General features: G+C 48.4%; 2 protein-coding genes and 1 long non-coding RNA gene across 8 annotated transcripts in view; 1 reads left to right on the top strand and 2 right to left on the bottom strand.

Moving 5' to 3' along the window:
* LOC105469712 (testis expressed metallothionein like protein) overlaps nucleotides 1-9,942 on the bottom strand; it is a 62,552-nt gene extending 52,610 nt beyond the window's left edge. For all 6 annotated transcript variants that reach the window (XM_071074135.1, XM_071074132.1, XM_071074136.1 and 3 more), the window contains exons 1-3: nucleotides 9,472-9,942; nucleotides 5,667-5,825; nucleotides 3,437-3,557 (exon numbers count right to left, since the gene is read on the bottom strand). In XM_071074135.1, coding sequence (XP_070930236.1) covers nucleotides 3,437-3,557; nucleotides 5,667-5,825; nucleotides 9,472-9,942 — 751 coding nt within the window. The remainder of the gene's footprint in view (nucleotides 1-3,436; nucleotides 3,558-5,666; nucleotides 5,826-9,471) is intronic.
* LOC139357413 (uncharacterized) lies at nucleotides 9,868-11,672 on the top strand. Its single transcript, XR_011610444.1, has 2 exons — nucleotides 9,868-9,998; nucleotides 11,478-11,672. It is a non-coding gene; the product is annotated as an uncharacterized lncRNA (long non-coding RNA).
* A 3,551-nt stretch (nucleotides 11,673-15,223) lies between these two features.
* The window catches only part of LOC105469713 (carnitine palmitoyltransferase 1A), an 82,752-nt gene continuing 73,248 nt past the window's right edge, over nucleotides 15,224-24,727 (bottom strand). The window contains exons 15-19 of the mRNA XM_011721144.3: nucleotides 22,975-23,109; nucleotides 21,910-22,062; nucleotides 20,574-20,687; nucleotides 19,926-20,018; nucleotides 15,224-18,088 (exon numbers count right to left, since the gene is read on the bottom strand). Of these exons, the coding sequence (XP_011719446.1) occupies nucleotides 18,002-18,088; nucleotides 19,926-20,018; nucleotides 20,574-20,687; nucleotides 21,910-22,062; nucleotides 22,975-23,109 (582 nt within the window). The 3' untranslated portion in view covers nucleotides 15,224-18,001. The remainder of the gene's footprint in view (nucleotides 18,089-19,925; nucleotides 20,019-20,573; nucleotides 20,688-21,909; nucleotides 22,063-22,974; nucleotides 23,110-24,727) is intronic.

The following is a 24,727-nucleotide window of genomic DNA, read 5'->3' as shown; positions in this document are numbered from 1 at the left end:
TACAGGTCATTTCTTATTATTGTGCCAGGTTAAAGAAAGTTTCTTAGATAAGAATGAATTTCTTAGAATGAATGTCAGACAAATCCTTTATTTCAGAACTCATGGTGATTAAAGCAGAATGACAGTTCTCACTGATTACACTGAAATGTTTACATTAAAATGTAGGTGTTTTATACCACACCTGAAGTCAACCCATCAGGTCAGACTGGGAAAGGCTGATGTTTCAATCTAGGCATATCGAGGCACCTACTTGTGGAATTCATAACAACGCAGTGTCGGTCTGAGTCGTCACCTGTTAGGATCACAAAGCTCTTAGCAGCTAGGTGACATGAAGCACAGCTATCCAAGAATTTGAGAGTCACTACATGGTATAAAAATTAGTCTGTAGATATATATTTTTTTCTATTCTTAGCTTACTAATATGGACTACGAGGTTTGCCAAATTTCCTATTTAATATCCTGGTTGCCAAGGTACAAAGAGGAGTTGGTACCATTCCTTCTGAAACTATTCCAATCAATAAAAAAAGAGGGAATCCTCCCTAACTCATTTTATGAGGCCAGCATCATCCTGATACCAAAGCCTGGCAGAGATACAACAAAAAAAGAGAATTTTAGACCAATATCCCTGATGAACATCGATGCAAAAATCCTCAATAAAATACTGGCAAACCAAATCTAGCAGCACATCTAAAAGCTTATCCACCATGATCAAGTTGGCTTCATCCCTGGGATGCAAGGCTGGCTCAACATATACAAATCAATAAACGCAATCCATCATATAAACAGAACGAAAGACAAAAACCACATGATTATCTCAATAGATGCAGAAAAGGTCTCCGACAAAATTCAACAGCCCTTCCTGCTAAAAACTCTCAATAAATTAGGTATTGATGGGATGTATCTCAAAATAATAAGAGCTATTTATGACACACCCACAGCCAATATCATACTGAATGGGCAAAAACTGGAAGCATTCCCTTTGAAAACTGGCACAAGACAGGGATGCCCTCTCTCACCACTCCTGTTCAACACAGTGTTGGAAGTTCTGGTCAGGGCAATCAGGCAGGAGAAAGAAATAAAGGGTATTTAACTAGGAAAAGAGGAAGTCAAATTGTCTCTTTTTGCCGATGACATGATTGTATATTTAGAAAACCCCATCGTCTCAGCCCAAAATCTCCTTAAGCTGATAAGTAACTTCAGCAAAGTCTCAGGATACAAAATCAATGTGCAAAAATCACAAGCATTTCTATACACCAATAACAGACAAACAGAGAGTCAAATCATGAGTGAACTCCCATTCACAATTGCTTCAAAGAAAATAAAATACCTGGGAATCCAACTTACAAGGGATGTGAAGGACCTCTTTAAGGAGAATTATAAACCACGGCTCAATGAAATAAAAGAGGACCCAAATAAATGTAAGAACATTCCAGGCTCATGGATAGGAAGAATCAATATCGTGAAAATGGCCATACTGCCCAAGGTAATTTATAGATTCAATGCCATCCCCATCAAGCTACCAATGACTTTCTTCACATAATCGAGGCATCACACTACCTGATTTCAAACTATACTACAAGGCTACAGTAACCAAAACAGCATGGTACTGGTACCAAAACAGAGATATAGACCAATGGAACAGAACAGAGGCCTCAGAAAAAATACCACACATCTACAACCATCTGATCTTTGACAAAGCTGACAAAAACAAGAAATGGGGAAAGGATTCCCTATTTAATAAATGGTGCTGGGAAAACTGGCTAGTCATATGTAGAAAGCTGAAACTGGATCCCTTCCTTACACCTTATACAAAAATTAATTCAAGATGGATTAAAGACTTAAATGTCAGACCTAAAACCATAAAAACCCTAGAAGAAAACCTAGGCAATACCATTCAGGACATAGGAATTCACTGCTCACTGTCTAAAACACCAAAAGCAATGGCAATAAAAGCCAAAATTGAGAAACGGGATCTAATTAAGTAAAGAGCTTCTGCACAGCAAAAGAAACTACCATCAGAGTAAACAGGCAACCTACAGAATGGGAGAAAATTTTTGCAATCTACCCATCAGACAAAGGGCTAATATCCAGAATCTACAAAGAATTTAAACAAATTTACAAGAAAAAATCAAACCACCCCATCAAAAAGTGGGTGAAGGATATGAACAGACACTTCTCAAAAGAAGACATTTACGTAGCCAACACACACATGAAAAAGTGCTCACCATGGCCAGGCGCAGTGGCTCATGCCTGTAATCCCAGCACTTTGAGAGGCTGAGGTGGGTGGATCATGAGGTCAGGAGATTGAGACTATCCTGGCTAACACAGTGAAACCCCATCTCTACTAAAAATACAAAAAATTAGCTGGGTGTGGTGGCGGGCGCCTGTAGTCCCAGCCATTCGGGAGGCTGAGGCAGGAGAATGGCGTGAACCCGGGAGGCAGAGCTTGCAGTGAGCCGAGATGGCATTCCAGACTGGGAGTTGCATTCCAGACTGGGAGAGAGAGCAAGACTCTGTCTCAAAAAAAAAGAAAAAAGAAAAAAAAAGAAAAAGAAAAAGTGTTCATCATCACTGGCCATCAGAGAAATGCAAATCAAAACCACAATGCGATACCATCCCACACCAGTTTGAATGGCGATCATTAAAAAATCAGGAAACAACAGGTGCTGGAGAGGATGTGGAGAAATAGGAACACTTTTACACTGTTGGTGGGACTGTAAACTAGTTCAACCATTGTGGAAGACAGTGTGGCAATTCCTCAAGGATCTAGAACTAGAAATACCATTTGACCCAGCCATCCTATTACTGCGTATATACCCAAAGGATTATAAATCATGCTGCTATAAAGACACATGCATACATATGTTTATTGTGTCACTATTCACAATAGCAAAGACTTGGAATCAACCCAAATGTCCATCAATGACAGACTGGATTAAGAAAATGTGGCACATATACACCATGGAATACTATGCAGCCATAAAAAAGGATGAGTTCATGTCCTTTGCAGGGACATGGATGAAGCTGGAAACTATCATTCTGAGCAAACTATTGCAAAGACAGAAAACCAAACACCGCATGTTCTTACTCATAGGTGGGAACTGAACAATGAGAACACTTGGACACAGGGTGGGGAACACCACACACTGGGGCCTGTCGTGGGGTGGGGGAGGGGGGAGGAATAGCATTAGGAGATATACCTAATGTAAATGACGAGTTAATGGGTACAGCACACCAACATGACACATGTATACATATGCAACAAACCTGCATGTTGTGCACATGTACCCTAGAACTTAAAGTATAATAATAAAAAAAAACTATTGATACCCACAGAAAAAATATATCCTGGTTGCCATTTTACTTTATATACAAAGCCAAACATATTCATTTACCAACTTACATATATGACATAGTTTTTTTATTAACTTTGTACCTGACTGTAGATAATTGTTTTGATCTTGATACTGAGGAACCAAATGGAGTGCTTTTAGTTCTCTTGTTCCAGAATTGTCTATACACAGCATTTGTGTGCCCCCTTTCAATTGGCATATCACCTAAAATGAAAAAGAATGATCAAGTTTCATTTTTGAAACATAATTCCAGTAATAATGAACTTAAATAAACTTGAATCTGAAAAAATAGCCTTAATCCAGAAGTTACGTTTTAATGGAAGATAGAAAACTATAGATCTGTTTTTGATTTCTTACTCTACACTAACATGCTCTTTGGAGACACCAAAGGGCAAAAAACCAACAAAACAAAACAACAACAGAAAAAACAACCCCAGAAATGTTTCCTGAGATGCGTTCAGTATGCTAACGGAAAAAAGTTTCTGTGCATATCTTTCTCCACAGGTGTCTGACTGTCAAGATTTAGTTAGGGAATCAGGTAGCCATGCCCCAGAGCTTCCTTTGCCTTGTCCTCACTTCACCACTGACATGAGCAGAAGAGGGTGCTGCTCTGCTGAGCCCCAGCCCATTCAGACCCAGTGGGCACTGAGGCCCTAGTGGCATGTCTCTGAGTCCCTGGGCATGCACTTAAAATCCTCTCTAATTTTACTCCAGCTGTTCTTTCCTCCCACACACACGTCATTATTTAACACATGGGGTTTTAAAAACACATCTATTTTATTTCCTACAAGTACAGCTTAGAAAGGTTAATCCAAGAACTGTAAAGTTCTAAGAAGTCACATCGATCTGCCTGGGCCTGAGGAGCACTGTCAGACCCCTCTTTGGATACTGACCATAAATAAATGGTCACAAGCCAGGTGGGTCTACCCAGCAAGCAAAAGCACTGAGGAAACTCATTGTGTGCCCTGCTCCAGGCCGTGGCATGTGGGGATAGAAAGGCGAGAGATGCTGCGGCTTCTGCCTGCACACAGCTTCCAATTCTGCTGGTAGAACCACAACTATACAGAGCAGCTGTGCTTTTTATACACTTAAGTTGCTTATAATATAGATAGGAGAACCCAAAGAACCATAAAGGACCAATGTTATCAAAGTAATACACATAGGACCTATTGTGGTCACTGGGTCAAAACTCCACATCATCCTGACATTTGATGAGAGGCCAGCATTCACGTTCAATTGGAGTTGTATTTGTATTTGGAGGATAAAGTTACAGCTACACACACGCGCGCACACACACACACACTCACACACACTGACACACAGGAAAGGCTCAGAGTGAACTCTACAGACCTGCCTCTACTGCACACTCCTGGGCCCTACTCACATGGGAGCCTCTGCCCTGCCCTCTGGGGAATGTGCTAACATCACTCTGCTGTCTGGGGGAGTCGGAGAGTTCTCATCCTGCTGACCTGCTTTTAGGGTCCTGGAAAAACTGCTATCAGAACCCATAGCCCCAAATAGAACCACCGACGGAGAGGCGAATGCTAGCGTGCACCACAGCTAAGAAAAACTCCTGACGGGCTCATTTTCAAGTATTTGCTTGTTAACGTCTATGCCTTAGGGCAAGGGCCTCATTTCTAGGAATAAAGACTTGCTGGGGGAAAGGCAATGATGGGTTATTTGGACTCTGGGCGCTTTGCTAAAGGAATGCTGTGGGCGACTCCCCCCATACCTAGTCCTTGCCACGTGAGATCTGGAGTCCTAGATGCACCACTTAACTATGAAGACCAATGTAAATGATGTAACATCTCTGTTTCTTACCCATAAAGTGGGGATAAAAATAATGTCTATCCTACAGAGTTGTTAGGATTAAATAAAGGTGCAAAAATATGACATAAACCACAGTTGTTACTGATTACATACCCTATACAAGTGTTACCTGTTATCATGAGAGACTGGGGCATGAAGGAAGCAGGGCGCCCCACACCAATATGTCAAACCACGAGGCTCAGCTGCAGTCCCCGACCCCAGCACTGCACTAACTGATGCGAGTTGTGCTCGCTGTTCTTAATGAATACAGCAATGTCCTCATCTTTGTTTGATTTGCTAAGATGGACTTGAAATGAGAATCTTGGAGGTGAGATGTGAAAGGCTGTAGCTGATGTCCCTGTTTTGCTAATGAGACAATAAAAAATGCTGACACAACACATACATGAAATGAAAAATAACGAGTGAAATGATGTTGACTTAGTAATGATGGGGTCCAGCATTTAGTACAATGTTAGTCCTACACATCTTCTTTCGCATAATTACCATTGGGTTGGAATCTTTCTTAAGAGAACAGCAGGAGGCGTCCTCTAGTTCCTCGGATGATGGGAACTTGCAACAGGATTCCTGAGCAAGAAGATTCTGGAAAGTGGCTTCTTCTGGATTGTTACTTGTAATAGTACCACCTGCTTCCTTGATTTCAACCTAAAAAAAGCAATCATTATTTTAAAGACCACATGGTGGACACTGGCTCTTGCAGTTGCATAATCTAGAAAATTGAAATCTCAGTTATAAGTAAAAGTTACTTTTTTTTTTTTTTTTTGAGACGGAGTCTCGCTGTGTCGCCCAGGCTGGAGTGCAGTGGCCGGATCTCAGCTCACTGCAAGCTCCGCCTCCCGGGTTCATGCCATTCTCCCGCCTCAGCCTCCCAAGTAGCTGAGACTACAGGCGCCCGCCACCTCGCCCGGCTAGTTTTTTGTATTTTTAGTAGAGACGGGGTTTCACCATGTTAGCCAGGATAGTCTCGATCTCCTGACCTCGTGATCCACCCGCCTCGGCCTCCCAAAGTGCTGGGATTACAGGCTTGAGCCACCGTGCCCGGCGTAAAAGTTACATTTTAAAGAAAAGAGCACCCTTACTTAGTGCCTCTTCCTCACTGGTGCTTCTGAAACTATGGATTTCTCCCTGGTAGGGGGGTGGGCAACAAGAAGGGGCAACAAATCATCTGACCCACCTCCCTGGGGACTGAGGACTCCAAGGACCAAAACCACCTGCCCATAAGGTGTGGAGATGTGATTTTCATGTGGTACTTTAAAAATACACCTAAGTAACTGAGAAGAGTCCCCCGCTGGTTGTCTGCCTCTCATGCTGCTTCACAGCCCCCGACTCTGAGCTGAAGGCCTGCTCTTCCTTCAAGTCACCTAAAATGCTGCCCTTTCATCACACTTTTTTTTTTTTTTTTTTTTGAGACGAAGTTTCGCTCTGTCACCAAGGCTGGAATGCAGTGCTGCGATCTCAGCTCACTGCAACCTCCACCTCCTGGGTTCAAGCAATTCTCCTGCCTCAGCCTCCCGAGTAGCTGGGATTACAGGCTCACACCACCATGCCTGGCTAATTCTTGTATTTTCAATAGACATGGGGTTTCACTGCGGTGGCCAGGCTGGTCTTGAACTCCTGACCTCAGGTGATCCACTTGCCTCGGCCTCCCAAAGCGCTGGGATTACAGGTGTGAGCCACTGCGCCCAGCCCCATCACACATTCTTCCAGCATGTTCAGTAGTTTGAATTAGATGTTCTAGTCAATTGTTTTTTTCCTCAAAAAGCCCCAAATCCTTGGTAGCATTTTAGTATGATTTATGATATGTTTATACTAAGATTTGTAATTAGGTAGTAGCCCTTTCCTGCCTTAATAGGACAATAACGAATATGAAACGGTGGAGAGTAGGGGCTGGCTGCCAGCTTTGTTTTCAAGCTATCTTCTGTAACAATTGTCAACCCGATGACAAAATTACCAAAATCGTGGAGAAATACAGGGATCATACTGAAAATCAATATAATTTTTAAAAGTAAGAATCCTCGTGGTTAAAAAAAATTACAATCAGGATTGTTTCAAAATTGGGATGCTGCTTTTTACAATCTGTAGGAATGTGAGAAGGACTGGGAAACCCACACTTTGCATCCTCCCTCCCCTCCCCTCCTCCTCCACCTGCACTTGCCCCAGTTGCCTGGACCAGAGGACAGTGGGGCTCCCCAAAGGCCAGAAGGCAGGCCATAGAGTTCTTCCAAAAAGATGGTGGCTCTAAGGTAACATACTAAAGACCTCAAATAAAAATCACAGAGTGGGTATCTTCCAAAATGCAGATCTTGACTCAAATTGGAGCTTGTGTAGCCCAGTAAAATCAGAGGCCCAAACAAATCATATTTCCCATGTATGGGCAACTTACTCAGCACAGCAGACTAGCATCTAGGTATAAATCTTAAAAGAGATAAAGTTTAGCTATATTTTAAGTAGCTTTATTTAGATATTGCAAATTTCATAGAAATATAGACAATTTAAAATTTTCTTCTACTTGCTGCTTTGGGAGATGAGCTATGCACATCATCCCAGTTTAGATTTAACTTATCTCCCTGTAATCACCAAATACTACTATAATGAATATATCATTTCCTCAGCCCTATGCAACTAATATCTGAACTACTTATACTAAAATTCCATTTCTGACCTTTCAAAACAAAGGTCAACATGTGGCAATGAATTTCTAGAAAAAGGAAATTAGCAATTGATCCTGAATATTTACTGAAAATAATTCTATTCTGTTTAATGATAAACATGTCAGTGCTGTACCTGGTCCATTTTATTAATGAATCAAAAAGCAGTCAATAAAAATTTAAAAAGCAAAGTCTGTCCTTTAGTTTGTCAAACCAGCAATCTCTTAAAATTGGATTACATTAAAGAAATTTTACTATCTTTAACATCAGAGAATCCTCTTTTGTGTGTTTTGTTTTTTAAGACAGGGTCTCACTCTGTCGCTCAGGCTGAAGTGCAGTGAGTGGTGCAATCTCCGCTCACTGCAGCCTCCGCCTCCCGGGTTCAGGCAATTCTCCTGCCTCAGCCTCCCGAGTAGCTGGGATTACAGATGTGCGCCACCACGTCCGGTTAATTTTTGTACTATCTTCCTTGTTCTGATTAATGCTTTCTGACTCCACTCTGTGAGGAAATGAGGCAAGCTAGGACCTACCGGCAGGAGGCACTGGACAGGAGTCTGGCTGGGCAGCAAAATGCAGTTCCTAACATTTCAAGCCCTCTGAGAAAGGTTGTGAGGAAGACCTCTGTCCTGGGAGAAGGCTGGGGGGACTGGTGAGCTCTATGGCTCCTCTGAGGACAGAGGTCAGTGGACGCCCCAGCCTCCGCCCATCCTTTTCCTGCACACTAAGCAGTGGCAATTACCATAACAGAAAACCAGAAGAGCAGAAATCCAAGCTCCTGCTGCTCTGGCTTATGATACAGGGTCAGGCTCCAGCCATCTCAACACTGACTCAAGCATTGTGTCCCACAGACGCTTCATCTACAACTTACTAAAATGACCTAACGGATGAGTGGTCTAGTTTTCTGAGTTGGGTCCTTTTTGAGGGGTCAAGAACACATTTTCCTGGGACCCTTTGTTTCGTTTGAAAACTCATTAGTTTTAGCAAGAACAAAGCGGAAAATTATCAGTGGTCATCTACAGCTAGACAGGGCAGTCGACTGAGAGCTGGCAAGCATTTCTTTAGGCTCTGATTTACATCACATATGCTTGAAGAGCTATTACTTCTTAGCAAAGGGAAGATCTCACATCTTGACTTCAAGGCTTGGAAAATCCAAGTATTAACTCTGAGTCCGTGCTATGGATTCCAAGACTGGTAAAGTTAAAGAAAAAAAAAAAAAAAAAAGCAAGATGCAAACACGCCAACCCTCCACCACATTGCGTTTGTTTTCACAGACAACAGTTATCAGCAGAAAGCGAGCCTCTCTCCTTAAGCCAAGGATAGCAACAGGGCCCAAGGGAACACACGTCCTAGCTTTCCCCCTCTTTTTTTGTTGCCCGCTATCTGCATGGTTAGGTCAACTTTGGACGACTGGTGCAGGGCAGAATCCCCTCCAGGGGGAAGGGCTTGGCTGGGTCGATGCATGTTGGATTAGGAAGAGGAAAAAGAGTATACGATCTGCCGAAAATCAGTGATTCCGGTGGGCTGTGTGCGGTGTCACCAGGGAAAATGCTTGGAGAGGGAAATGCTGGGGTAGACCAGCAGCCTCAGATGGGTTGGGGAAGGGATGGAAGGGGAGTTGTGCCCATTCCCCAGGTGGTTCTTACTGGGATCACCCGGACGCCCGGGTGGGCGGCTCCTTCCCGGACCCAGGCGCTCAGGGGCAGCACCGCCGGGCTGCGGTGCGGGGGCAGCAGCGAGGACAGGAAGTGCACGTTGCAGGCGGGCGGCTGCGGGGTCGGCAGGAGCGCAACGTCCTCCAGCGCGCTGAGCTCAGGGATCCCGGGGTACTCCCCGAGGAGGTCCCCGCCGTCGCTGTCGCCCGCTGCGAGCTTCGCCTTGACCTGGGCCTTGCAGTCGGCGCCCAGCGGGGGGTTGAACGCGTGTAGGAGAGGCTCCTTAGGGTCCGCCGGGCCCAGGTACGCATCTTTGAAGACGTGGAACTCGTCCTCCTCGTGCTTCACGGGGGCCTTCAGGCCAATGTTCTCCGAAACGAACGGACTCTCGGGGCTAAAGAGCTCCGTCACCATCGCATCCTCGGGGCTGGGCAGCCCACCCGGCAGAGGGCCCTCCTCCATGGCGCAGGGCGGCGGAGCGGGACGGCGGGGGCCGCGCACCTACAACACGCGGCCAGGTGAGAGGCAGCAAGGGGAGGGGGCCAGGGGAGGGGCGGTCAGGAGAGGGGGCGAGGGGAGGGGCGGTCAGGAGAGGGGGCGAGGGGAGGGGGGGGCGAGGGGAGGGGGGGGCGAGGGGAGGGGGCGGCCGAGGGGAGGGGGCGGCCGAGGGGAGGGGGCGGCCGAGGGGAGGGGGCGGCCGAGGGGAGGGGGCGGCCAAGGGAGGGGCGGCCAGGGGAGGGGACCAGGTGAGGGGCGACTAGGGGAGGGGGCGGCCTGGTGAACGGGGGCCAGGTGAGGGGGTCAGGGGAGGGGCGATTGGGGGGAGCAGATGACGAGCGGCCAGGGGAGGGGTGACCAGGTGAGGGGCGACCAGGTGAGGGGGTCAGGTGAGGGGGTCAGGTGAGGGGCGACCAGATGACGAGCGGCCAGGTGAGAGGCGACCAGGTGAGGGGGTCAGGTGAGGGGTCAGGTGAGGGCGGCCAGGGAGGGGGTCAGGTGAGGGGTCAGGTGAGGGCGGCCAGGGAGGGGGTCAGGTGAGGGGCGACCAGGTGAGGAGCGGCCAGGGGAGTCAGGTAAGGGGCGGCCAGGTAAGGGGCGACGAGGGGAGGGGCGACGAGGGGAGGGGCGACGAGGGGAGGGGCGACGAGGGGAGGGGCGACGAGGGGAGGGGCAGCCAGGAGAGGGATGGCCGGGGTGGGGGTCAGGCGAGGGGCGGCCAGGTGAGGGCGTCAAGGTGAGGGGTGACCAGGTGAGGGGCGGCCAGGAGAGGCGCGGCCAGGGGACGAAGGGCCAGGGGAGGGAGGGCCAGGTGAGGGGCACCCTCGCCCACCGCCCTCCGCCCACCCGCAGGGGCCCGACCAGGCCCGGCAGCCCCCATCCCCGCCTGCAGAGCCGAGGCCCAGCCCGGGGGCCGCCCGGTCAGGCCTCCTCGGAGGGACGCACCTGGGGCCGCCCGGGCTGCCGCGGCGCGGAGAGAGCGGGATAAGGCGCGGGCCGGGCCTCAGGCGCAGGCGGCCGTTGGCGGTTGGAGAAGGGGGCAGGGTGAGGGGGCAGGAACCCTGGGGGAGGGGAAGAGGCGCCCGGGGAGTGGGCGGGGCCTGGGCGTGGGGCGGAGTCGAGGTGGGGGCGGTAAAGGCGGGGCCAGGGAGGATGGTGGGCGTGGTCTGGGGTGGGCGGAGAAGGAGTCGCGAGGGGCGGGGCCTGGACTGCAGCGGTTGCCGGAGCGGGTCAGGGGAGGCACTCCCAGGGCTCAGCCAATCCAGGCTCAGGTGGGGAAACTGAGGACCCCATCGACTCGGGCAGCGCTAAGTGGGACTGCCTAGCTTGACTTCTGGCCTTAGGCTTCAAATATATTTTTCTGGCCAGGCGTGTTTGCTCACGCCTGTAGTCCCAGCACTTTGGGAGGCCGAGGCAGGAGGATTACTTGAGGTCAGGAGTTCAAGACCAGCCTGGGCAACATGGTGAAACCCCGTCTCTACTAAAAATACAAAAATTAGGTGGACGTGGTGGCACGCCCCTATAATCCCAGCTACTTGGAAGACTGAGGCAGAAGAATCACTTGAACACGGGAGATGGAGGTTGCAGTGAGCCAAGATCCCACCACTGCACTCCAGCCTGTGCCACAGAGCTAGACTCCAACTCAAACAAAACAAAACAAAACAATAAATACAATAAAATTTAAAAAAATAAAATTTTTACTACCCTCGAGCTCTCAGGACAGATCCCGGCCGGGAACGCTGCGGGTGGACAGAGGGCAGGGGCTTGCACTGCACGTTCGCAGCCTCGCTTTCACTCCCGATCCTTGGTGAGGCAGCTTACAGGTGCAACTGATGGAGTTGGTCACGAAATAGAAGTCACAAATACGGCTGGGCGTGGTGGTTCACGTCTGTAATCCCAGCACTTTGGGAGGCTGAGGCGGGTGGATCACCTGAAGTTAGGAGTTCGAGACCAGCCTGGCCAACATATATAGTCTCTACTAAAAAATACAAAAACTAGCTGGGTGTGGTGGCGCACACCTGTAGTCCCAGCTACACAGAAGGCTGAGGCTTGAACCTGGGAGATGGGGGTTGCAGTGAGCTGAGATTGTGCCACTGCACTCCAGTCTGGGCAACAGAGCAAGGCTCCCTCTCAAAAAAAAAAAGTCACAAATACAATGAAAGTCTCAAATTTTGGGTGGGGAATGAACTATTTCATCTTTAAGGAGTCAATAGATATCACTGTTTAATCAAGAAAAGAGGTGAAAGTTTAGTTCAAGTGATGGCAGAAACTGCAAAGGGCGTAGGACTGGCAGGAGTGGGTGCTGGGGAGACAGCCTCAGGTACTGTCTACTCAGGCACTGTTTTGGTAAAGATAAAGAATGTAAAACAGCTTTCTAATCTCACTTTTAAAAATTAAATACTTTTCTAAGTTTTTAAAGGGTAGTACCCAAGGCACAGCAATACCACGTACTGTTTAGCTGTACATTTAACATTCAAAAATCAAGAAAATTTTGCCCGGGCCTGGGTGTGGTGGCTCATGCCTGTAAACTCAGCACTGTGGGAGGCTGAGGCGGGCAGATCACCTGAGGTCAGGAGTTTGAGACCAGCCTGGCCAACTTGGTGAAACCCCATCTCTACTAAAAGTACAAAAATTAGCTGGGCATGATGGCGCATACTTGTAATCCCAGCTACTCGGGAGGCTGAGGCAGGAGAATCGCCTGAACCCGGGAGGTGGAGGCTGAAGTGAGCTGAGATCGCACCACTGCACTCCAGCCTGGGCAACAGAGTGAGACTCTGTCTTAAAAAAAAAAAAAAAAAAGAAAGAAAACTTTGCCTGGTTGAGAATTCTTATATTTGGGCCACCAGGTTGAAGACATTCAAAAAGAACTTAGCCAGGACTTCCTAATATGAAAAATTATTTTTGGACATTAAATTCTCACTGTTGGAATATTCCTGCCATGTGAATGACCTAAAATATATTCCAGGCAACATACAAACTTGACAAACACACTTGAATTCCACTTTTTGGTCGTGTCACTGCAACGAGGAGTGAGATTTGGCTGCACCACGTCCTGTGTGCCCTGGCATTTCATCTGTAGAGCAGGATTCCACAGAAAGCAAGCTCTAGTGGCTTCTTCAGATTAAAGTTCAGATAGGTTTTTCTTAGCAAACTCTCCCACTAAAATCTTCCGATGTTACAGATCAAGCTGCGGTCCCTTTGAGCACCACACCATTCCCATCACACTTGAGTCTTGTGTATCTCTCCACCCCTCTCTCTGGGTATTTACATACAGATGTGTGTGTGTAGGTCTTACTCTCATTTTATCGCAGGAATAATCACATCATCTTGAGTAGGGTTTAAGGGAAGGACTAAGGATCCAACTTAGTCTTTCCAAATTGCAGGGATCTAGAAGGCAGCTGGTATAAATTGAAGAGCCCTGGCCAGGCCTGTAATCCCAGCACTTTGGGAGGCTGAGGCAGGCAGATCACTTGAGGTCAGGAGGTCAAGACCAGCCTGACCAACATGGTGAAACCCTGTCTCTACTAAAAATACAAAATTAGCCAGGTGTGGTGGTGCACACCTGTAATCCCAGCTACTTGTGAGGCTGAGGCAGGAGAATTGCTTGAACCCAGGAGGCGGAGGTTGCAATGAGCCAAGATTGCACCATTGTACTCCAGCCTGGGCAAAAAGAGCGAAAGTCCATCTCAAAACAAACAACAACAACGAACACTCACAAAAGCAGAAAAAAAATAATAAAAATAATAAATCGAAGAGCCCAAGAATTATGCATAGCTTGAGTAGCCCAAGCAAGAGAGCAACCCACAAGGCTGCACCATTCATTCATTTACTAATCAGAATCAAATATCTACTGAATAGCATCATGCCAGGCATACACAGCCACCTGTGGGGGTCGCCCACGGGTTGCAACGAGCCTGGAGGCTCTGCACCTGCTACTCCTAGACGCTTGCTGCCCTGCTGCACTGGCCAGGCTGGCTCCGTCGAGTCTCTCAGGTCTCAGCTCAACCCCACTGTAAGTGGGTCACCCTCCCTGCCAGCTACCACCCCCTCCCGATGACCCTCTTACTTGCCTCAGAACACTTAAGATCCTTCAACCGGTTGGCTTGTTCTCTTTTTCCTCTGTGATATGGTTTGGCTCTGTGTCCCCACCCAAATCTCACCTTGAATTGTAATCCCTCTGTGTCAGGGGAGGGACCTGGTGGGAGGTGAATGGATTATGGAGGCGGTTTCCCCCATGCTGTTCTTGTAATAAGGAGTGAGTTCTCACAAGATCTGATGGTTTAGAAGTGTTCGGCACTTCCCCCTCACTCTCTCTCCTCTGCTGCTAGGTAAGAGGTTTCTTGCTTCCCCCTTCGCCTTCTGCAGTGATTGTAAGTTTCCTGAGGCCTCCCCAGCCATGCTGAACTATGAGTCAATTGACTGTCTTTTCTTTATACTTACCCAGTCTCAAGAAGGTCTTTACAGCAATGTGAAAATGGACTGAGACAGCCAGAAGCTGGTGGTGTCACTGCTGTCTCCCCAGTGCCTAGAACAGGTGCTGATATGGTTTGGATGTGTGTCCCCACCCAAATCTCACATGCAGCGGTAATCTCTGATGTTGGAGGTGGGGCCTGGTGGGAAGTGACTGGATCATGGCCACGTGTTTCTCATGAACGGCAACATCCCTCTTGCTACTGACCTCACCATAGAGTGTGTGAGTTCCTGTGAGATCTGGTTGTTTGCAAGTGTTGTAAGAGAGCACCTCCTCTCTCTGTCTCCTTTTGCCATGTGGAATGCCTGCTCCCCCTTTGCCTTCCACCATGAGTAAAAAGCTGCCTGAGGCCTCCCCAGAAGCAGATGCCTCCATGCTTCCTGTACAGCCTGCAGAACTGAGAGCCAATTAAACCTCTTATAAATTAACCAGTCTCAGCTATTTCTTCATAGCAATGTGAGAACGGCCTAATCCAGGTGCTCAAGAAAAACAGAACAATGGAATTCTCGCATTCCTTTAACGTATTTATTGAGCATCTACTATGTATCAGGCACTGTTCTCAGCACTGAGGCAAAGGAATGGATGAATAAATGCACAGCAAGTGAAAATCAACAGGCTTTTCTTTCCAGCCCAGCACATGAACTTGGTGACGTCTGTCTGCTCCAAGGCCTTGTTTCCATATGCTCAGACTTTCTACTTTGTCTCAAGTATCTGAACTTGGTCCTTGACTTATAATCCCCTTAATTAATATAACAAAAGAGACAGAAGCAAATCTTGTAGTAGACTGGGGTTAATGTTTTAATGATAACCTACATTCACACTGCATTTCTAAGATTTACATCCAAAGAGCATATTGTATTTACATGCACCGGTCAGTCCAAGATAACAAATTCAAACCATGGCTGTGTTAAGACGATGGTTTGTTCCAAATTAAATTAAATAGATAATACTCTTACCAACCCCCTTGGACATGTACAATAACCACCCTCTTCCTCCCCTCAAGGAATATAAAATTGCATTGATAACTGCACTGATGAGCAACAATGACATTTGAAACATTTAAAACCTGAGAGAGAAACCCAAATATGTTTAAGCACTCACATGTCTACACTCAAATTCCCATGTGAACTGTACGGTAACACAGATTGCTCAGTGGTCAACAGTGCATGATCTAGCTGGCTCTGATAGGGACTGATGCCGGCTGCCAGCTTTTGACGGAAGCACTATTCTTGCCGAGGGCAGAGGGAGTTACATCCCCCAGCCTGCTTGACTCATACACCACAGACAATCAGGGACTTTTGTTGTTTTGTTTTTGCTTTTTTTTTTTTTTTTATGGAGTCTCACTCTGCTGCCCAGGCTGGAGTACAGTGGCGTGATCTTGGCTCACTGCAAGCTCCGCCTCCCGGGTTCACGCCATTCTCCTGTCTCAGCCTCCTGAGTAGCTGGGAATACAGGCGCCCGCCACCACGCCCAGCTAATTTTTTGTATTTTTAGTAGAGACGGGGTTTCACTGTGTTAGCCAGGACGGTCTCGATCTCCTGACCTCGTGATCTGCCCGCCTCGGCCTCCCAAAGTGCTGGGATTACAGGCGTGAGCCACCGTGCCTGGCTGCCTTTTTTTTTTTTTTTTTGGTCTTTTGTTTTCATTTCTTATTGTTTTTAGGAGAAAAAAAAATCTTTGGCCCACAAAGGTGGTGTTTTTACATCACAAAGTATACATACATGAAATATGCATGTGGGCCAGGCACAGTGGTTCACGCCCGTAATCCCAGCACTTTGGGAGGCTGAGGCGGGCAGATCACCTGATGTCAGGAGTTCAAGACCAGCCTGACCAATATGATGAGACCCCATCTCTACTAAAAATACAAAAATTAGCCAGGCGTGGTGGTGGGGGCCTGTAATCCTGGCTATTCGGGAGGCTGAGACAGGAGAATTGCTTGAACCTGCGAGGTGGAGCCTGCCGTAACCTGAGATCGCACCATTGCACTCCAGCCTGGGCAACAAGAGCGAAACTCCATCTTAAAAAAAAAAAAAAAGGCATGTGCTCTCCGGCAAGCACCTTCCATCGACTCCAACAGTTGAGCCGTCACTGTTGTACTGTCGGGGTGCAGGACTCTGAAGGAGTCAGGCCCAACTAGAACCAAGTGGTCAAATAAATAAATAACACAATTTAAAACAATGGACAGCTAAGCTTGTCATGACAGCCAGTGGGAATTTCATTCCATGAGGCTTCATTTTTGCATTAAATACTCAAGATGACTCAGTGCATAATTGCTTTGTGGTCCATGAGACGCTTTCGTGAAGGCACTCCTATCTGAAGGACAGGCTGGGTGAACCTAGCACCGTCACTCGAGACACCCTGGCTGGTCACCAAAGTGGGCTGGCATACTGTCTCCATCACCCTCCTGCGAGTCTTCCCCCTCACCGGGTGGGAGGAGAAGGCCATCCCTTGGGGTCATGGAGCCGCTCTCTCCTCACCACGGTGGGCTGCCCTCCCCTTCCTCACTCGCTGGTCCCCGCTCCGTGGCCAATGCCCTGCCTTCCTTGCTGTCACTCTGGGGAAGAGATCCTCCTGAGGCACGCGTCATGTTTTATTCTTGAGTGAATTATCTGACCATCACGGCCCTTGCTCCCCTTTTATGACAAGTGCCTGTTTCTTCCTTTTGTTGCTTATGATGACAACAAGGCAGTCCCGGGAGGGGAGTGTGGCACAGCTGCCCTTGGGAAGGAACTGGTCTTTCTGAGGGGGAGGAGCTGGTGGGGTGTAGCAAATGCTTATGTAGGGTTATCCATACTCGGTCAATTGTGAAGGGAACAGTACACCCACAATTCCGACCAAAGACTCCACAAAATAAATCTTTCACTCCATCTCCCTTACGTTTAGGGCCTTTCATTTTTAAGGCACTGGGTTGTGAAGACATGAAGACATACAAGCTCAGTAAAACTAAAGACGTTGCATGCTGCTTGCTTCAAATGTGGAGAGGCAAACACAGGCAACTGGACCAGACGGGAACAGTTACCCACGGCGACAAAAGCAGGTCTCCAAAGCACAGCATTTTGGTTAGTGCATTCCAGATGTGTTAGCTATGACTGTGGACACCACCAGCTTGAAAAACACATTTTTCTTTTAACAAAACGAAAGTTTACCCTGCTTGGATGACGCTAAATGCCCTTAAGCACGAGGCCTTCGGTTGCCACTGAGAAAGCGCACCATTTCCATTCCAATGTGTGTGAAGCCACAACCCTACTAATTCCTTCATTAACTCAACACGATTTGCATCCCTTAATAAACACAAGCCCATCCGGAGACTTCAGGGGAGACTCTGTCAAATGTCCCCCAAGGGAAGGCAAGTCTGGAAGTAGTGGGGTTACGCTTCACAGGGGTAGAGATACTGTTCTAGGAAAACAAAAACACCCAAATTTTCTGGAAGGAAAACTTCTGAGTTTTTTTCAGAGCAATTATTCATCCCGAACTAAGATCAGGATTAATGCCTATTTTTCATTTGGTTTGCGTCAGAAGAGCTCGTTTTCCTTCCCAGCAGCTCCAGTGGAATTACTTTTTGGAATTAGAACTGAGACCAAACAAAGTGATGATGTCAAACATTGCTTCTTTCAGGTGCTTTCCAAAGCGATGAGAATCCTTTCATGTCAAAACAAAAACCAAAAATATATTAAAACGTGGCCATCCCCATATTTCAAGCTTTTTCATTTGCAATCTGACCCAACGTTTAATTTAAATTCCTTTCTGCCAGTTCTCTAAGATCTGACCAATGTCTTAAAGCTTAACTTAGACATTCCGGAGAAATGCTGAGGGTAAAGAGATGACAGCTGATGTGTTTGTGCGGGTGTGTTGTCGATCCAAGCCTCTGCCTAATGCCAGTGCATTTATCCCACAAAAAACACAATGACCATCCTGAGTGTGGTGGCTCATGCCTGTAATCCCAACACTTTGGAAGGCGGAGGCAGGAGGATCGCTTGAGCCCAGGAGTTCAAGACCAGCCTGGGCAACATGGTGAAACCACATTTCTACAAAAAATACAAAAAAGCAGCCAGGTGTGGTGGCACTCCCCCATAGTCCCAGCTACTCAGGAGGTTGAGGTAGGAGGATCCCCTGAGCCCAAGAGGCTGAAGCTGCAGTGAGCCAAGATCACACCACTGCACTCTAGCCTGGGTGGCAGAGTGAGACCCTGTCTAAAACAAACAACAAAAGAAAACCACGATGAACAAGTGAACCCCAACTTCCTCTGTTAACAGCGACAGTGGCATGGGTTGCCAGGCTATGTACAACAAGGAAAGCAGAATATAAATAAGAGCAATGTGCCATGCTAGGGAGGAGGTCCCTTGATCCATTCACAGAGGAAGCCGGGGGTCCCCTGCTCTGTACGCAGATTTCTTAGTGTGTACCCATTATTCTTAGTTCACCTTCCAAGTGCTAAAGAGTCTGAAAGTTACAGCAGCACCCCAACGTTAAGCTTCAAAACCACTGCTGGCAACAGAGGTAAACATGTTAAACCAAATTAGATATATTTCCTTTTTTTTTTTTTTCTGAGATGGGTCTCACTCCATCGCCCAGGCTGCAGTGCAGTGGCATGATCCTGGCTCACTACAACCTCCACCTCCCAGGTTCAAGTGATTCTCCTGCCTCAGCCTCCTGAGTAGCTGGGATTACAGGCGTGTGCCATCACACTGGCTAAGTTTTGTATTTTTAGTAGAGGCGGGGTTTCACGACATTGGCCAGGATGGTTTCAAACTCCTCACTTCAAGTGATTGGCCCGCCTCCGCCTCCCAAAGTGCTGAGATTACAGGTATGAGCCACTGTGCCCGGCCGAGATACATTTCTTTAAAACTAGGTAAAGAGAATTTTGGAATTCACTTATGGCTGGGCACAGTGGCTGAAGCCTATAATCCCAACACTGGGACGCTGAGGTAAGAGGATCGTGTGATCCCAGGAGTTCGAGACTAGCCTGGGAAACATGGGGACACCCTGTCTGTACAAAAAATTTTTTAATTAAAAAAATTTAGGCCAGGAATGGTGGCTCATGCATGTAACCCCAGCACTTTGGGAGACCAAGGCAGGTGGATCATCTGAGGTCAGGAGTTTGAGACCAGCCTGCCCAACATGGTGAAACCCCGTCTCTACTAAAGATAGAAAAAAATTAGCTGGGCGTGGTGGTGGGCACCTGTAGTCCCACCTACTCGGGAGGCTAAGGCAGGAGAATCACTTGAACCCAGGAGACAGAGGTTGCAGTGAGCCAAGATCTCGCCCCTACACTCCAGCCTGGGCAACAGAGTAAGACTGTGTCTCCAAACAAAAAAAAAACATTTAAAAAAGAAGTCCATTTATGTGAAAATGCCCAAACCAAGTAAAAGCAGGCAGTTGAATTGAATTTTTCTGTCAAATTAAAGATGTGTTCCCTTAAAAAGAATAAAGTAAAAATACCCCATCTTCGGGAGAAGGAACTTCTTTTCATACGTACCGTCTCAGGGCAAGAGAACTTGGAAGAAATGTGGAAATTGATGAGGTTCTCTCCCACAAGGATGTATGACACACCATAGCCATCGTCAGCAACCTGGAGGACAAGGGAATTTGAATTTGTTGCTGGGAAATGAGACAGCATGAAAAAAGGACTTTCTAATGTTCTAAACGCAACACTGGCCAGGCTCGGTAGCTTCTCCTTGTAATCTCAGCACTCTGGGAGGCTGAGGCAGGCAGGTCACTCGAGCCCAGGGGTTCAAGACCAGCCTGGACAACATTGCAAAACCCTGTCTCTACAAAAAAAAAAAAAAAATTAGCTGGGCATAGTGGCATGCATCTGTAGTCCCAGCTACTTGGGAGGCAGAGTGGGAGGATCACCTGAGATGGGGAAGGTTCAGGCTGCCGTGAGCCATGATCATGCTTACTGCATTCCAGCCTGGGTGACAGAGCGAGACCTTGTCTCAAAAAAAAATAAATAAATAAGTGCAAGACTGCCAAGGACATCCACAGCAATGATCAGCAGTAATTCCTTCACAGCGGTAGAACTGCAACATAACAGGGGCACCCAGCACGGAGATGGGCCCATCACATCCCATTACCCATCCCATCACCGCACCCCACTGCGCCTCGCCCAGCCCGCCGCACTCACCGGTCCAAAGCCCCCTCCGCTGGACACGTACTCTGGGTTATTCTCCAGGTCAAACAGCTCCACTTGCTGCTGAGGGGTCTGGCTTGTTGATAATCTCCAAGGCTCAGATAAAACCTATTGAGTGAAACACAGAAATGTTCCAATGACACTTTTCCTAATCCCCTCCTCTACTGGCCCTCAGGAGTCGCCTTGGGAATACAAGAAAAGTCTGGCTTGGTCTTTTCATTGTTCCAGACACCACAAGTCTGTGTCTCCGAAGGCCTCACTGGCTTGGGCAGTGTATCTGCAGAGAGGAAGTGGGGTGGGCGGGACCCCTGGACTAGGGCAGGGAGTGTGGGGTTGGGGGTGGGGGGCACACCAGCCAATAGCATCTCAGACAGTGAAGGTAACAGATATATGGAGTATGATTCGGAACGGGGACAGAGGTGTCAGACTTGTACCAACTCCCATGAGCCAGCTGCCAAATTTGCAGAGAATTTTCAAGCTGGCTGTTAAATACAGCCACTATTAAAAATTAAATTTGCCAGGCACAATGGTTCATGTCTGTAATCCCAGCACTTTGGGAGGCCAAGGTGGGTGGATTGCCTGAGCTCAGGAGTTTGAGACCAGCCTGGGCAACACGGTGAAACCCCGTCTCTACTAAAATACAAAAAAAAAAAAAAAAAAAAATAGCCAGGTGTGGCAACGTGTCCCTGCAATTCCAGCTACTTGGGAGGCTGAGGCAGGAGAATAGCTTGAACCCAGGAGGCAGAGGTTTCAGTGAGCTAAGATGGTGCCACTGCACTCCAGCCTGGGTGACAGAGCGAGACTCCATCTCCAAAAAATAAAAAATAAATAAATAAATAAATAAATAGAAATTAAATTAAATTTGAGCTGGGCGCAGTGGTGCACATCAGCTACTCAGAAGACTAAGGAAGAAGAATTGCTTGTGTCTAGGAGTTTGAGACAACACTGGGCAACACTGTGAGACCCTGTTTCAAAAAATAATAATAATAAATTTCATAAACTTACAATAAACGAAAGGATTTTAAAAACAAAGGTGGTACGCACTCACAGCTCATCACTCCCCAGTTACTTCCGTGCATCTTCCTGTGACGTAAGCTCTCGAGGTCTTCGGGTCTATTAAGTCAGGGGCTACCTGTGAGCGGTTACTGAGGAAGCGCAGTACTAAACGCGCTGCTCCCATTTTCCATTTTATGACAGCTACGCCCACAGACCCGTTTTTTTTTTTCCAAATGCCCATTCTGACGTTAGAATGAGTTAATGCAAGGCTGCAGTAATTTACTAAGTTTTGGTCTAGCCAACACAACTGATGGAAAAAGTGGAAGAGACTTACTTCCTTAAGGAAAGGGGACTCCACAGCGAGATATTTAGACACCACGTAAAGGCAGAAGAGGTGACGATCGATCCCGGAGCCGGTCATGGCGAGGCGATACATATGCTGATGCTTCTCAGACGCCACCTTGAACAATTTCAGCCTCTGTTCCACCTGAGTGACAAAAGGCGGGAAGGACATATGTTGCATGTCTCAAGTTGAGCGGTTATGAATCTAAGTTAGCCACCACACCCGGCTAATATTTTTTGTATTTTTAGTAGAGATGGGGTTTCAACATGTTGCCCAGGGTGGTTTCGAACTCCTGAGCTCAGGCAATCTGACTGCCTCAGCCTCAGCCTCCCAAAGTACTGGGATGACAGGCATGAGTCACCGTGCCTGGCCTGACAGCCTTTCCAGAATGAAGTTTGTCTCTGACACAGGCCAGACACAGCCCTGGCCTGTGTCTCCTCCAGGGGTCAGCAGAAAGCACCTGCATGGTGGGGTCAGGTGGACCCAGTGGCCTGGGTCTGACCTCGGCCATTAATGAGCCGAGTGGCCCAGCAGCTGCTGAATTCATCTAGGCCTCCGTTTCTTTATCTATGGAAATGAACTGAGGACACTTCTCAGGACCACCGCTAAGAATTTAAAGGACAGTGTACGGAAACCCCCAGGCCCCAGCCTGGCACTTGGCGCCCAGTGTGGCAATAGCTCTAATAACCAATGGAAGGTCTCCGTGTGACGGTCACAGCTGGCCTACCCTCACACCAGCTACCTGTCCAGTTCCGAAGCAGCCACCCACTATGCCTTTCCTCATTGTGGTGTCCTGGACGAATTTAAAGACTCTCAGGAAGTAGAATATGATTCGGAGAAGTATCATCTGTAACATGCCTCTCTGTACCTGTCCCTACCTTTACCTTTTAGTACCTTCTGTACGCGTGAAAGGGGCAGAGGAAAGAAGCTGAATTGAGCACCCCTGAAGAAGGCAGTACAGGAATGATGAGATCAGAGAAGCTGGAGTGGCAGCCTCCAGAGGCCTTTTAGGGAAGCATGACAAGCACGCTGTGCCCTCAGCCTATGGCACATTACCGTCTGGGCCGGGTCCACCATGGCCTGCACGAAGTCGCACGACTCAGCGGTGCAGGAGCGCACGGTCTCCGTTCTCCCCTCTCGGAAGAGCCGGGTCATGGAGGCCTCGTATGTGAGGCAAAACTTGCCCATATCCTAGGGAAAGAGAAGTACTTTAGTGCACGGCAGGGCATGCTGACATGTCTAAAACACAAAGAAGGATAGGGTAAGGTCGCCAAGGAGAAGTGAATTTTATCATCAACTCTTTTTTGAGATGGGGTCTTGCTGTTGCCCCGGGCTGGCGCACAGTAGCATGATCACAGCTCACTGCAGCCTCAACCTCCTCCAGCTCAGGTGATCCCCCAACCTCGGCCTCCTGAGTAGGTGGGACTACAGATGCATGCCGCCATGCCTGGCTAATTTTTTTATTTTTATTTTTTGTAGAGACAGGGTTTCACCAGGTTGCCCAGGATGGTCTTGAACTCCTGGCTCAAGCGATCCACCCGCCTTGGCTTCCCAAAGTGCTAGGATTACAGGTGTGAGCCACTGTGCCCAGCCTACTGTCGATTTACGCTTTCAGTCTCCGGCCGCTTTTACATGTGGGTAGTTACATGGCAGCGGACAGAGGTGTCACTGGCTTCAGGAAGGGCCTGGTGGAGGTGGGAGATCAGTTTCTAGGTTAACCAGGTGTCTGTTTCAAGATGCAACTGATACCATGACACCCTCCCCACCCCCGAGTCCAACACACCTCCGCTGCATTCCCTTCCCGCTGAGGTGCAGCCTGCAGCTGGGTACAGGAGGAATGCTGTGCACAGCGGGGGATCGCATTTGAAATTATTTAAAGACACAACGGATTGCCTGGAGCAACTCCACCGTGTCTGGAAGATGGTGAGAATGATCTGGGAGAGGCTGTGCTGGGGTGAGGGCGGGGAGTGGGTGGGGCCGAGGCCTGAAGCACAGCCACTGCCCCTGTTAGACAGGAGCCTCTGGCAGATGCAAAGGGAAGGTCTCTTCCGAAAGCTCCTGTTTTCTGGGTGAAACAGAAGAAAGGGTGCCTGCTGAGGGCTGGGCTGGGGAGGAGGTGCTGGCATTTAGGGGAGGGAGGTGTGACGTGGCATTTAGGGGTGTGGAACACGGTGCCCAGGCCCACTGGGGTCAGCGCTCATTCATGGGGAGGGGAGACAAGCCAGCTGTTGAATGCTTTTTTCCAGCTAGGCCGGCTCCTTGGGAACAGAATCACAGCAGCTGGAGAGCTGGGCTGAACCCGGGAGCCTCTGTAGGCTCCCCAGGTGAGTTCAGGGGGACCAGGGAGCCGAGGGAAGGGATGGTCCCAAAGAACCATGGAACCCATGCCCAGGGAAGAGAAAAGGGAGGGCAGGGAGGGACAAGGGGATAGGGTCAAGGAACGTGGGCATCTGGGCCTACAGCGGACAGCACAGCAGGAGGGGCTGGTGGCCCCTGAGGCTGAGCCTTGGTGGAGATGCCGGGATAGTGCAGCACGGGCGCCTGCTGGGAACAGCAGATGGTGGGTAAGGACACAGACTGAGTCCAAGGGAGCACGCGGCAGTGGGAGGAACAGCATCTGCGCGCTGCCCCAAGAGGGGGCCCAGGGCCACCAGGCCAGCTCAAAGAGGGCCAGGTTCCAAGTGAGGACAAGAGGGTGATAAGTAGCAGTTTATGGACCCAAATGATTCCTGACCAGACACATCCCTGGACATTAGGGTGCACCCTGGCACAGGCCCTGGTGGCCCCAGGGTGGCAGACCTGCCAATCT

The sequence above is a fragment of the Macaca nemestrina genome, chromosome 12, assembly GCF_043159975.1.
Source record: "Macaca nemestrina isolate mMacNem1 chromosome 12, mMacNem.hap1, whole genome shotgun sequence".
NCBI lineage: Eukaryota > Metazoa > Chordata > Mammalia > Primates > Cercopithecidae > Macaca > Macaca nemestrina.
Note: the sequence above shows the minus strand (reverse complement) of the source record. Positions and strands in the feature narration are given on the sequence as shown.